This window comes from Procambarus clarkii, chromosome 42 (genome assembly GCF_040958095.1).
Source record: "Procambarus clarkii isolate CNS0578487 chromosome 42, FALCON_Pclarkii_2.0, whole genome shotgun sequence".
Lineage (NCBI taxonomy): Eukaryota > Metazoa > Arthropoda > Malacostraca > Decapoda > Cambaridae > Procambarus > Procambarus clarkii.
In genome coordinates this window covers 19,942,726-19,955,225 of record NC_091191.1, presented here as the reverse complement: position 1 = coordinate 19,955,225, position 12,500 = coordinate 19,942,726, and the positions used below count along the sequence as shown (strand labels likewise).

The 12,500-nt window shown below is 46.2% G+C and overlaps 1 protein-coding gene across 1 annotated transcript in view; it reads right to left on the bottom strand.

Moving 5' to 3' along the window:
• Positions 1–12,500, bottom strand: part of LOC123748630 (neural-cadherin-like) — a 45,878-nt gene that overhangs the window by 24,057 nt on the left and 9,321 nt on the right. Inside the window, exons 2-9 of the mRNA XM_069339621.1 lie at positions 10,405–10,573; positions 9,344–9,535; positions 7,598–7,776; positions 7,246–7,435; positions 5,818–5,927; positions 4,517–4,645; positions 1,421–1,627; positions 249–500 (exon numbers count right to left, since the gene is read on the bottom strand). Coding sequence (XP_069195722.1) covers positions 249–500; positions 1,421–1,627; positions 4,517–4,645; positions 5,818–5,927; positions 7,246–7,435; positions 7,598–7,776; positions 9,344–9,535; positions 10,405–10,573 — 1,428 coding nt within the window. The remainder of the gene's footprint in view (positions 1–248; positions 501–1,420; positions 1,628–4,516; positions 4,646–5,817; positions 5,928–7,245; positions 7,436–7,597; positions 7,777–9,343; positions 9,536–10,404; positions 10,574–12,500) is intronic.

Sequence of the window (12,500 nt, the reverse complement as noted above, 5' to 3'; positions counted from 1 at the left end):
TTCTTCGCTTCCATACATGCCCTATTATACCATGGATTCTTCTGTTGCTTCTCGGATTTTTCCCTTTGGGCCGGGATTTTGTGTGTGTGTGTGTGTGTGTGTGTGTGTGTGTGTGTGTGTGTGTGTGTGTGTGTGTGTGTGTGTGTGTGTGTTTCTGCAAGTGTTTATTAGTGCAATAAACACTTCTCTGGTCTTAAGACATGTAAAACAAAATCATGTGTCTTCCACACACAGCAGTTCAAACTCACAGGAAGACAGTGATCCGGGAGAAGAGCCATCGCCTTCGTAAGCATAATTCCTCAGGTCGTCCCTTGCGGGAGGGATACTGCCGGTACCTCTCTTACCGCCGACGCCGTTCTGCTTCCCATTCTCCAGCGTCGTCCCTCCGGATTTCTTGCATCCACCCTCGACGTCCGGGGCAGGGACTAAGAACCCGCTCCGTCTTTGGTCCTCCATGCTGCTGGTCTCAGAGTCGGCGTCCACCTGCAGCACATCTACGCCTGCCCAATATTATTAAATGAAATAAACAAAACATTCTCAGAAAAAAACTTACATAAGCTGACGAGATGAAGATATAAATACAGTTCTCTCCAAGGGCAAGCGATTTATGCACATAGCTCCGCATATCATATGAAAGCTGAAACTATAAAAGATATTTCATCACTTATGAATGGTACTGAAGGACTTCTCTGATGCTTACCGAGATAATGCCATTCGTTGGCTTTGATCAGGTGCTTAATGCAACTCAAGACGCTACTACCCTGATAGGTTAACGTTCCTGGTCCAGACTGGTAGGGGGAGGGCCACATACCTGTTATATTGGGGGTCTTGGTCCAGGCTGGTAGGTGGGGCGGCCACATACCTACTATATTGGGGTTCTTGGTCCAGGCTGGTTAGGGGAGGGAGAACATACCTGTTATATTGGGGTTCTTGGTCCAGGCTGAGAGAGGGATGGCCACACACCTGCTATGTTGGGGTTCTTGATTCACGCTGGTAGAGGGACGATCACATACCTGCTTTGTTGGGGTTCTTGGTCCAGGCTGGTAGGGGAGAGGGCCACATACCGTCTATGTTGGGGTTCTTGGTCCAGGCTGGTAGGGGGACGACCACATACCTGGTATACTGGGGTTCTTGGTCCAGGCTGGTAGGGGGGAGGGCCACATACCTGCTATGTTGGGGTTCTTGGTCCAGGTTGGTAGGGGGAGGGCTACATACCTGCTCTATTGGGGTTCTTGGTCCAGGTTGGTAGGGGGGAGGGCTACATACCTGCTCTATTGGGGTTCTTGGTCCAGGTTGGTAGGGGGGAGGGCTACATACCTGCTCTATTGGGGTTCTTGGTCCAGGTTGGTAGGGGGGAGGGCTACATACCTGCTCTATTGGGGTTCTTGGTCCAGGCTGGTAGGGGGGGAGGGCCACATACCTGCAATGTTGAGGTTCTTGGTCCAGGCTGGCTGACCGTTGGCTTTGGGCGGCGTCAACAGTTGCAGCTCCAGCAGGTTGGGCGTGTTGTTGCAGGGCGGGGAAACCTGTTGCTCACAGCTGACGGCGTCTTCCTTGTTGTCGGCGGCGCCTCTGCGCAGCGCAGAGCGGCGGTGGTGCTGATGCAGCAGAAAGGCGCAGATCAGCACTGTTTGGGAGGAGCACGTGATGAGCTCAGGGTTTAGTAGTCTAGTGATGTGGCCTATACTGACAGTCTAATGATGTGGCCTACTCTGACAGTCTAGTGATGTGACCCACACTGGAAGTCTAGTGATGTGACCCACACTGACAGGCTAATGATGTGACCCACACTGGAAGTCTAGTGATGTGACCCACACTGACAGGCTAATGATGTGACCCACACTGACAGTCTAGTGATGTTACCCACACTGACAGTCTAGTGATGTGGCCCATACTGACAGTTTAATGATGAGACCCACACTGAGAGTCTAGTGATGTGACCCACACTGAGAGTCTAGTGATGTGACCTATACTGACAGTCTAATGATGAGACCCACACTGAGAGTCTAGTGATGTGACCCACACTGACAGTCTAGTGATGTGACCCACACTTACAGTCTAGTGATGTGACCCACACTTACAGTCTAGTGATGTGGCCCACACTGACAGTCTAGTGATGTGACCCACACTGACAGTCTAGTGATGTGACCCACACTGACAGTCTAGTGATGTGGCCCACACTGACAGTCTAGTGATGTGACCCACACTGACAGTCTAGTGATGTGACCCACACTGACAGTCTAGTGATGTGGCCCACACTGACAGTCTAGTGATGTGGCCCACACTGACAGTCTAGTGATGTGGCCTACACCTGTGGTGTGGGGAGCCGGCGGCTGAGCGGACAGAACACTGCACGCGTGATCCTATGGTCCGGGTTCGATCCCAGGCGCCGGAGAGAAACAATGGGCAGAGTTTCTTTCACCCTGATGCCCCTGTTACCTAGCAGTAAATAGGTACCTAGGAGTTAGTCAGCTGTCACGGGCTACTTCCTGGGGGGTGGAGGCCTGGTCGAAGACCGCGGGGACACTAAAGCCTCGAAATCATCTCAAGATAACCTCAGGATACATTGACAGTAGTCTAATGGTGTGGCTTACACTGACAGTAGTCTAATGATCTGGCCCACACTGACAGTCTAATGATATGACCCGCACTGTCATTCTAATAATGTGACCTACACTGACAGTAGTCTAGTGATGTGGCCTACACTGTCAGTAGTCTAATGTGTGGCCTACACTGTCAGTAGTCTAATGTGTGACCTACACTGACAGTAGTCTATTGTGTGACCTATACTGACAGTAGTCTAATGTGTGACCTACACTGACAGTAGTCTAATGTGTGGCCTACACTGACAGTAGTCTATTGTGTGACCTATACTGACAGTAGTCTAATGTGTGGCCTACACTGACAGTAGTCTAATGTGTGACGTATACTGACAGTAGTCTAATGTGTGGCCTACACTGACAGTAGTCTAATGTGTGGCCTACACTGACAGTAGTCTAATGTGTGGCCTACACTGACAGTAGTCTAATGTGTGGCCTACACTGACAGTAGTCTAATGTGTGACGTATACTGACAGTAGTCTAATGTGTGGCCTACACTGACAGTAGTCTAATGTGTGACGTATACTGACAGTAGTCTAATGTGTGGCCTACACTGACAGTAGTCTAATGTGTGACGTATACTGACAGTAGTCTAATGTGTGACCTACACCGACAGTAGTCTAATGTGTGACGTATACTGACAGTAGTCTAATGTGTGACCTACACTGACAGTAGTCTAATGTGTGACGTATACTGACAGTAGTCTAATGTGTGACCTACACTGACAGTAGTCTAATGTGTGACGTATACTGACAGTAGTCTAATGTGTGACCTACACTGACAGTAGTCTAATGATGTGAGCTACACTGACAGTAGTCTAATGATGTGACCTACACTGACAGTAGTCTAATGTGTGACCTACACTGACAGTAGTCTAATGATGTGACCTACACTGACAGTAGTCTAATGTGTGACCTACACTGACAGTAGTCTAATGATGTAGATTACTATCTACATATCAGTGAAATACCAGCTGTCTAATGATAAATATTACATTATGTGTAATTTTATCATATAGCTTATTATATCGAGATATGAATTAAAAAAAATATTGTTAAAATATTTCTGTGTTTTATATTACTTTTTAAAATAATATAAAACAAAACTTTAAGTTGTGTGTATATATCGCCCATATTCCGCTGGAATGATTGAGTGTGATGAGCGCTGGAAACGCAGATTCGAATCCTGGTCTGGCCATAGAGTTCTTGGTTATTTATTGCCTTTGGGACCATTCAAGTTTTCTCACTCTTATAGGCTCAGCGCAACAAGTACATGCCCTGGGATTTGATGAAAAAATTTACTCACGACACATTTCTTTCTTAGTGGCCTTCTTTGGGGAATTCCTTACACTCTACGATCTATTTTTATCTGTTGGTCTTATGAAGACACCGTCTTTGACCATTGCCTAAGACTTTTTAGAAAGAAATCTTGCAGGAACTCGAAGGCTTCTGACTTCTTATATAGCATTGTGACAACTTGTTTCAAAGCCCAAATTTTATGTGCAGTGGTGGGATTAGTATCTTTTGGGGATCCTCCCTGTCTCCCACCTGGCTTTGTTCTTCCCCACAGAGAACTTTATCTCCTAGGGACAGTCTCGTCTGTGGTAGTGCGCTATGATGTCCCTGCTCTCTCAAATGCAGACAGAAGATAAACTTGGTAATACCTTTTTGGAGATCAATCAGAAACGTGACCCTTTTGAAGCTTCCGATGACGTCCCAGCCGGACTTAAAGGCGTCCAGCAGTCACTAAAGCAACGTTTAAGAAATAATAGCAATTTTCTATAATTTGGAGGCATAAGCAATTACAAAATAAACTTCTCAATAAAAAACAATTGTCACACATTGTTAAAGACGTGGACTGCTGCACATCACCAAAGCAGCATATACAGAGTGAACTTAACAGGTAGATATACTCACGCAGGAGAAATGTGCACCAGACGACAATGGTCACCAGGATCCCGAGCGGCAGTTTTAGTGAAGTCTCCCCCACGTCTGGCAGGTGACAGTGTTGTCCGCTGAACCCCGCCGGACACGCACACATGAAGCCTTCACAGAGAACGGAATACCATTAGACGAGTGTAACTTAAAAGAAAGAAAAAATCTACACGTCTCATTATTAGGTAGAACAGAATTTCACTCATGAACATTAGAAACATAGAAAGTAGTGGCAAATTTCTAGTCAATTATAGAAGATGAAAACGATGAGTAGACAGTCCAAGTTAGTTGGAAGAGCAGGCAATGCAAATCAGGTGGATGAATAGGCTTTCGAGGAGAAATGGGATGAGTCCAAGTTAGAGGGATATGCAATCCGTCAGGTGGATGAATAGGCAGTCCAAAATCAGGTGTATGGGCCCACAAGGGAGGGGCCCATATGAGAGGGGGGCTCACAAGGTATGGCCTAACAAGGGAGGGGCCCCACAAGTTAGGGACCCCACAAGTTAGGGGCCCCACATCGGAGGGGCTCCCACAAGGGAGTGCCTCACAAGGTAGGGGCTTACAAGGGAAGGGCCCCACAAGGGAGGGTCCCACGATAAAGGGGCCCACAAGGGAGGGGCCCACGAGGGAGGGACCCAAGAGGAAGGACCCCAAAAAGTAGTGTACAACAAGGGTTGGGACCACAAGAGACGGGGCCACAAGGGACGGGCCCCACAAGGGAGGGGCCCCACAGGGGGAGGGGCCCACAAAGACGGGGCTCACAAGGGAGGGGTCCACAAGGGATGGGGACCACAAGGAAGGGAACCACAAGGATGGGGCCCTCAAGGGACAGGGACCCACACGAGAGGGGCCCACAAGAGGGGAGGCTCACAAGGGGCCCAAACGAGAGGGGGCCTACAAGGGAGGGCCCCATGATGGAGGGGCTCACAAGGGACGGGGCCAGCAAAGGAGGGGGCGCCACAAGGGATGGGCCCATAAGGTCGCCTCACCTGGCTGGGTGTTGAAGCAAGTGCCTCCGTTAAGACAAGGATGCCTCACCTGGCTGGGTGTTGAAGCAGGTGCCTCCGTTAAGACAAGGACGGCTCACCTGGCTGGGTGTTGAAGCAGGTGCCTCCGTTAAGACAACGATGCCTCACCTGGCTGGGTGTTGAAGCAGGTGCCTAAGTTAAGACAAGGACGGCTCACCTGGCTGGGTGTTGAAGCAGGTGCCTCCGTTAAGACAAGGATGCCTCACCTGGCTGGGTGTTGAAGCAGGTGCCTCCGTTAAGACAAGGATGCCTCACCTGGCTGGGTGTTGAAGCAGGTGCCTTCGTTAAGACAAGGTCGCCACACACACTCGTCCTCGTCCCCACAAGTCTTCTCACTTCTGCTCAGAGCCCGGCCCTCACCACACCTGTGACGACCACACCTGTCACTACCAGCCCCTCACCACACAAGTCACTGCCAGCCCCCCCTCACCACACCTGCGATGACCACACCTGTCACTACCAGCCCCTCACCACACCTGTGATGACAACAGTTGTCACTACCAGGCCCTCACCACACCTGCGATGACCACACCTGTCACTATCAGCCCCTCACCACTCCTGCGATGACCACACCTGTCACTACCAGCCCTTCACCACACCTGTCACTATCAGCCCCTCACCACACCTGTGATGACCACACATGTCACTACCAGCCCTTCACCACACCTGTCACTATCAGCCCCTCACCACACCTGTGATATCCACACATGTCACTACCAGCCCCTCACCACACCTGTCACTATCAGCCCCTCACCACACCTGTGATGACCACACATGTCACTACCAGCCCTTCACCACACCTGTCACTATCAGCCCCTCACCACACCTGTGATGACCACACATGTCACTACCAGCCCTTCACCACACCTGTGATGACCTCACATGGCACTTTCAGCCCGTCACCACATCTGTGATGACCACACATGTCACTACCAGCCCCTCACCACACCTGTGATGACCACACATGTAATTACCAACCCTTGATCACACTTGTGATGACCACACATGTCACTATCAGCCCATCACCTCACCAGTGATGACTACACCTGTCACTACCAGCCCTCACCAAATCTGTGATGACCACACCTGTCACTATGAGCCCCCCCACACCTGTGATGACCACACCTGTCACTATGAGCCCCCCCACACCTGTGAAGACCACACCTGTCACTATGAGCCCCCCCACACCTGTGAAGACCACACCTGTCACTACGAGCCCTTCGCCAAACTTGTGATGACCACACCTGTCACTACCAGCTTTTAACTTCATATATAAATAAGGAAGTATGTAAATAAATATACATCCATATTTTAAGTGTAATACACATCAGAGGCCATTCATTAAATCGACTTTTAAGACCTCAAAGAGGTATTACATATTAACTTAATAATAATTAATCCGTGTTAAGAGTGGACAGTGGGAGGACAAAAATTAAATAAAGCTGCCAACTTGCCCGAGATTTAGAATAGTACAATAATTTGTGTAACAATTGGTATCTAATTGTAGAAATATGCGTCCAGAGCAGCAATCTGTTATTCCGGGTAATTACAATGGAGGACAACAAGAATTTATGAGACTAACGTTTTACGAGAAGAACAATTTAAGAGAACAACAAAAAAGTATGTTATTGGGAAAGTTTAAAACTGACTGCGATGGACACCAGAGAATTGTTGTGTACAGACCCGCAATGGTAGGATCTCCAGGTGTCGACGCAGGAGAGCGGGGGCCTGCAGGAGACGTTGGCACATGCAGGAGGAGCCCCACACCCTTGCTCGACGCCCTGGAACACGCTGGCCTGACCCCAGGCTGTGCTGTTGACCATTGGCGGTAGTGGTATCCTCCGCCCGGAGATCCTCAGGTCGTCCATACATCCTGAAGTGGTAATGGTCAGGAGTAATATTATATTTCTATCCCACTCCCTCATATATATATATATATATATATATATATATATATATATATATATATATATATATATATATATATATATATATATATATATATATATATATATATACCCAGTTTAACACTAACCATTGTAATAGTCTCTGTGTATGCTGAACACGGTGACTCCAGCATACTCGGGCGTGCCTCCCACGTGGACGCCCTCCTGGCCGTCCACCTGCAGCAGCTGGCGTCCCTCCAGCACCACCGAGGCGTTGTACAGGTCCCCGTCGCCGTCGTCAGCCGTCAGGAAGACCGCAGAGCCGTACCTGCCAGGGACACACCTCTTACTGACCTACAAGGACCGCTCACATTTTCTCTTTTGTTGTGAATAAATTAGTTTAAAAGCAAATTTTATAAAATAAAGCAAAGAAAAGATAAAGTAACAAAATGCCAATAATTCAGTGACAGAGTTACAAGGACAGTATTACAGGGACAGTATTACAGACCATATTATAGTGAGTATTACAGTCAAACAATGCAAGCTCTACAATGTTAATGTTAAAGCAGTAGAATAACAATGTCCATAAAACATTAATATATTTATTAAATTAAAATAATACGGCACTAGTTTTAGAGGAATAAAGAGAGTACTTGTATTACTATGATGCAATGCCTGTATTACATTGATACAATAAATGTGTTACAGTGATACAATGAATGTATTACAGTGATACAATGAATGTATTACAGTGATACAATGAATGTCTTACATTGATAATATGAATGTATTACAGTTATACAATGAATGTATTACAGTGATACAATGAATATATTACAGTGATACAATGAATGTATTACAGAAAATAGACTAAAGCCTGTATTACAGTGATACAATCCCCGTATTACATTGATACAATGAATATATTACAGTGATACAATGAATGTATTACAGTGATACAATGAATGTATTACAGTGATACAAAGCCTGTATTACAGTGATACAATACCAGTATTACAGTGATAAAATGCCAGGATTGCAGTGACTGAAATAATGTACCAATGTTACAGTGCTACTGGAACAAGTGTCAATGTTACAGTGCTAGAGGAACAAGTGTCAATGTTACAGTGCTAGAGGAACAAGTGTCAATGTTACAGTGCTAGAGGAACAAGTGTCAATGTTACAGTGCTAGAGGAACAAGTGACAATGTTAGAGTGCTAGAGGAACAAGTGTCAATGTTACAGTGCTAGAGGAACAAGTGACAATGTTACAGTGCTAGAGGAACAAGTGACAATGTTACAGTGCTAGAGGAACAAGTGCCAATGTTACAGTGCTAGAGGAACAAGTGACAATGTTACAGTGCTAGAGGAACAAGTGCCAATGTTACAGTGCTAGAGGAACAAGTGACAATGTTACAGTGCTAGAGGAACAAGTGACAATGTTACAGTGCTAGAGGAACAAGTGACAATGTTACAGTGCTAGAGGAACAAGTGACAATGTTACAGTGCTAGTGGAACAAGTGACAATGTTACAGTGCTAGAGGAACAAGTGACAATGTTACAGTGCTAGAGGAACAAGTGTCAATGTTACAGTGCTAGTGGAACAAGTGACAATGTTACAGTGCTAGAGGAACAAGTGACAATGTTACAGTGCTAGTGGAACAAGTGACAATGTTACAGTGCTAGAGGAACAAGTGACAATGTTACAGTGCTAGTGGAACAAGTGTCAATGTTACAGTGCTAGTGGAACAAGTGACAATGTTACAGTGCTAGAGGAACAAGTGACAATGTTACAGTGCTAGAGGAACAAGTGACAATGTTACAGTGGTAAGATGTAACAACAGTAATTGTATGCATCACTAGAAGGAGAGAGAGGCAATAAGAGAGCACGTGTACCTTGCAGCAAGGAGAGAGTGCCAGCGGCCGTCAGCGAGGGCGGCCCGGGAGAGACAGAGGGAGGTGGTGGGTCGCGGGTGGAGACGCAGCACCACACACACGCGGCCGCCCACCATCTCCACCGCCCACATGTCCCGCCCATGTTTTGACGTCATCACCACCAGTTCTCCTCCTCTCCTCCACGTCCTGAACCTGCGGCAGGAACACTTGTTATCACCTGTGTACGTGAGGCACGATACACTCCTAACACCTGTGTACGTGGGGCACGAGACACCCCTACTACCTGTGTACGTGAGGCAAGAGACACTCCTAACACCTGTGTACGTGGGGCACGAGACACTCCTAACACCTGTGTACGTGGGACACGAGACACTCCTACCACCTGTGTACGTGGGACACGAGACACTCCTACCACCTGTGTATAAGGGACACGAGACATTCCTACCACCTGTGTACATGGGACACGAGACACTCCTACCACCTGTGTACGTGGGGCACGAGACACTCCCACCACCTGTGTACATGGGACACGAGACACTCCTACCACCTATGTACATGGGACACGAGACTCCTACCACCTGTGTACGTGGGTCGACCGATGCTGACCTTTGATTACATGGAGCTTATTAGGGTCAAATGCTCGGCATGTGGGCGATAAAGTAAGCATTCCCGATGTATATCAGAGTATGCGATACATTAGGGCACCAGAACTATACCTTCTCCCTGGATGTCCGTGTAGCTTTGCTAGTTACAGTGAGAACCATTTATTTCCAGTAGACAATGATAAATACATGACTGGGAATTTAGGTAATATGTTGTTGTGGCTGACGTGTTAGGACACTTCACACACATGATATCTGAAACAGGTATTCTGTAATTGAAGGAATGTTATCATAATTGCATGAACGACGACTTTCTCATTCCTGGGAGAGGTGCCACATACCTGAGAGAGATGCGCTTCACCTGAGAGGGGTGCCACATACCTGAGAGAGGTAAGTCACACCTGAGAGAGGTGCCACATACCTGAGAGAGATGCGTCACACCTGAGAGAAGTCATATACCTGAGGGAGATGGTGGTGGTGTAGTCGAGGGGCGTGAAGGAGAGGGCCAGCTTCACGTAACTGTTGTGGAGGAAAGTAGTGGGCGTGGTGGGCGTGGCACAGCCTGGCCCCGCCCACCCCGGCAGGCACTCACACCGCAGGGAGCCAGGCGACCCCTGGCACCTGCAGAGAGAAATTGAGATGAAGAGGGAATTAGGAGCAAATGGAGAGAGAAGTGAGAAAGAGAACGAAGGGACAAGGAGAAAAAAAGTGGAGAGAGGACAGGTGATAGAAAAAATTAAAGTAGTGAAAGAGAATTAGGGATGAGAGAGAGAGAGAGAGAGAGAGAGAGAGAGAGAGAGAGAGAGAGAGAGAGAGAGAGAGAGAGAGAGAGAGAGAGAGAGAGAGAGAGAAAGAGAGAGAGAGAGAGAGAAAGAGAGAAAGAGAGAAAGAGAGAGAGAGAGAGAGAGAGAGAGAGAGAGAGAGAGAGAGAGAGAGAGAGAGAGAGAGAGAGAGAGAGAGAGAGAGAGAGAGAGAGAGAGAGAGAGAGAGAGAGAGAGAGAGAGAGAAAGCAGAGGAGAGATACACGCGAGATGAGAGGAAGAGAGTTTTTAGTATTAAAGGAAGAGTCTAATATAAATCGCAAGAGATCGGAACACAAACACTGACACACACACATTAACCATCGTTAGCATAATAATGTGCACAATAAGTACCGGGAGAGAGCAATTGAGTGTTGCACATTGCAGTCGAAGTGACACTTCATTTAGGTAATAAAGATTAACTTCCTAATTTGCATACTCACCACAGTACCGACAGTGAGGAATTCAGGAACAATATCAACCATATCCTCTATTTTTCATATTATATATATATATATATATATATATATATATATATATATTATATATATATATATATATATATATATATATATATATATATATATATATATATATATATATATATATATATATATATATATATATATATAGATATATATATATGTCGTACCTAGTAGCCAGAACGCACTTCTCAGCCTATTATTCAAGGCCCGTTTTGCCTAATAAGCCAAGTTTTCATGAATTAATTGTTTTTCAACTACCTAACCTACCAAACCTAACCTAACCTAACTTTTTCGGCTACCTAACCTAACCTAACCTATGAAAATAGGTTTGGTTAGGTTAGGTAGGGTTGGTTAGGTTCGGTCATATATCTACGTTAATTTTAACTTAAATAAAAAAAAATTGACCTCATACATAATGAAATGGGTAGCTTTATCATTTCATAAGAAAAAAAATAGAGAAGATATATTAATTCAGGAAAACTTGGCCTATTAGGCAAATCGAGCCTTGCATAGTAGGCCGAGAAGTGCGTTCTGGCTACTAGGTACGACATATATATATATATATATATATATATATATATATATATATATATATATATATATATATATATATATATATATATATATATATATATATATATATATAGTGTTATGATCTCAGCCTGCAGGAGAAACGAGTCTCCCTCCTTGAGAGTTATTCATCAAGCCTGACCTGATTAGAAGGTCTAGCAAATATTGAGGTGATAACCCATATGTAAAATAGTTGCTTGGAGATGTATAACAATTTAAGATTATGGGCAGTGAAGAAGGAAACATATAGATGACTGGCTAGGAGATGTGGACATTTTGCTGGAGGCGTGAGGCTCGCTTCTGGAGGGGCTTTGACCTCACTTGAGTGCCAGACATCGCAGGGGAAAGCCGCGCTCCGTTTGAGCTCCCGTCAGAAGGGAACCCCTAGTGATATATCTCTAAGAGAAGAGAAGTGTGCAGACGTGCCAGCTGTGGAATTGAGCTGGGAACGTTGTGGTCTCAAGTCCTGGTCGACGAAGTGTTTATTAAATCGCCCAGAGGCATTATTGTGGGCCGTGGAAGCGCGGTGACCAGACGCCGTCAGAGGGAAAAGCGCCCTCGACTAGACGATCTGTGGTAAGCACGATATACGCCAGTTCATAGTGATTGCTTGTAGTTGGTCGTGTGCCCAGCGACAGTAGCGATGTTTATTTATAAGTTAGACATGTTTTAATAAGGCAGAAAGCCTGAAATAGGAGAG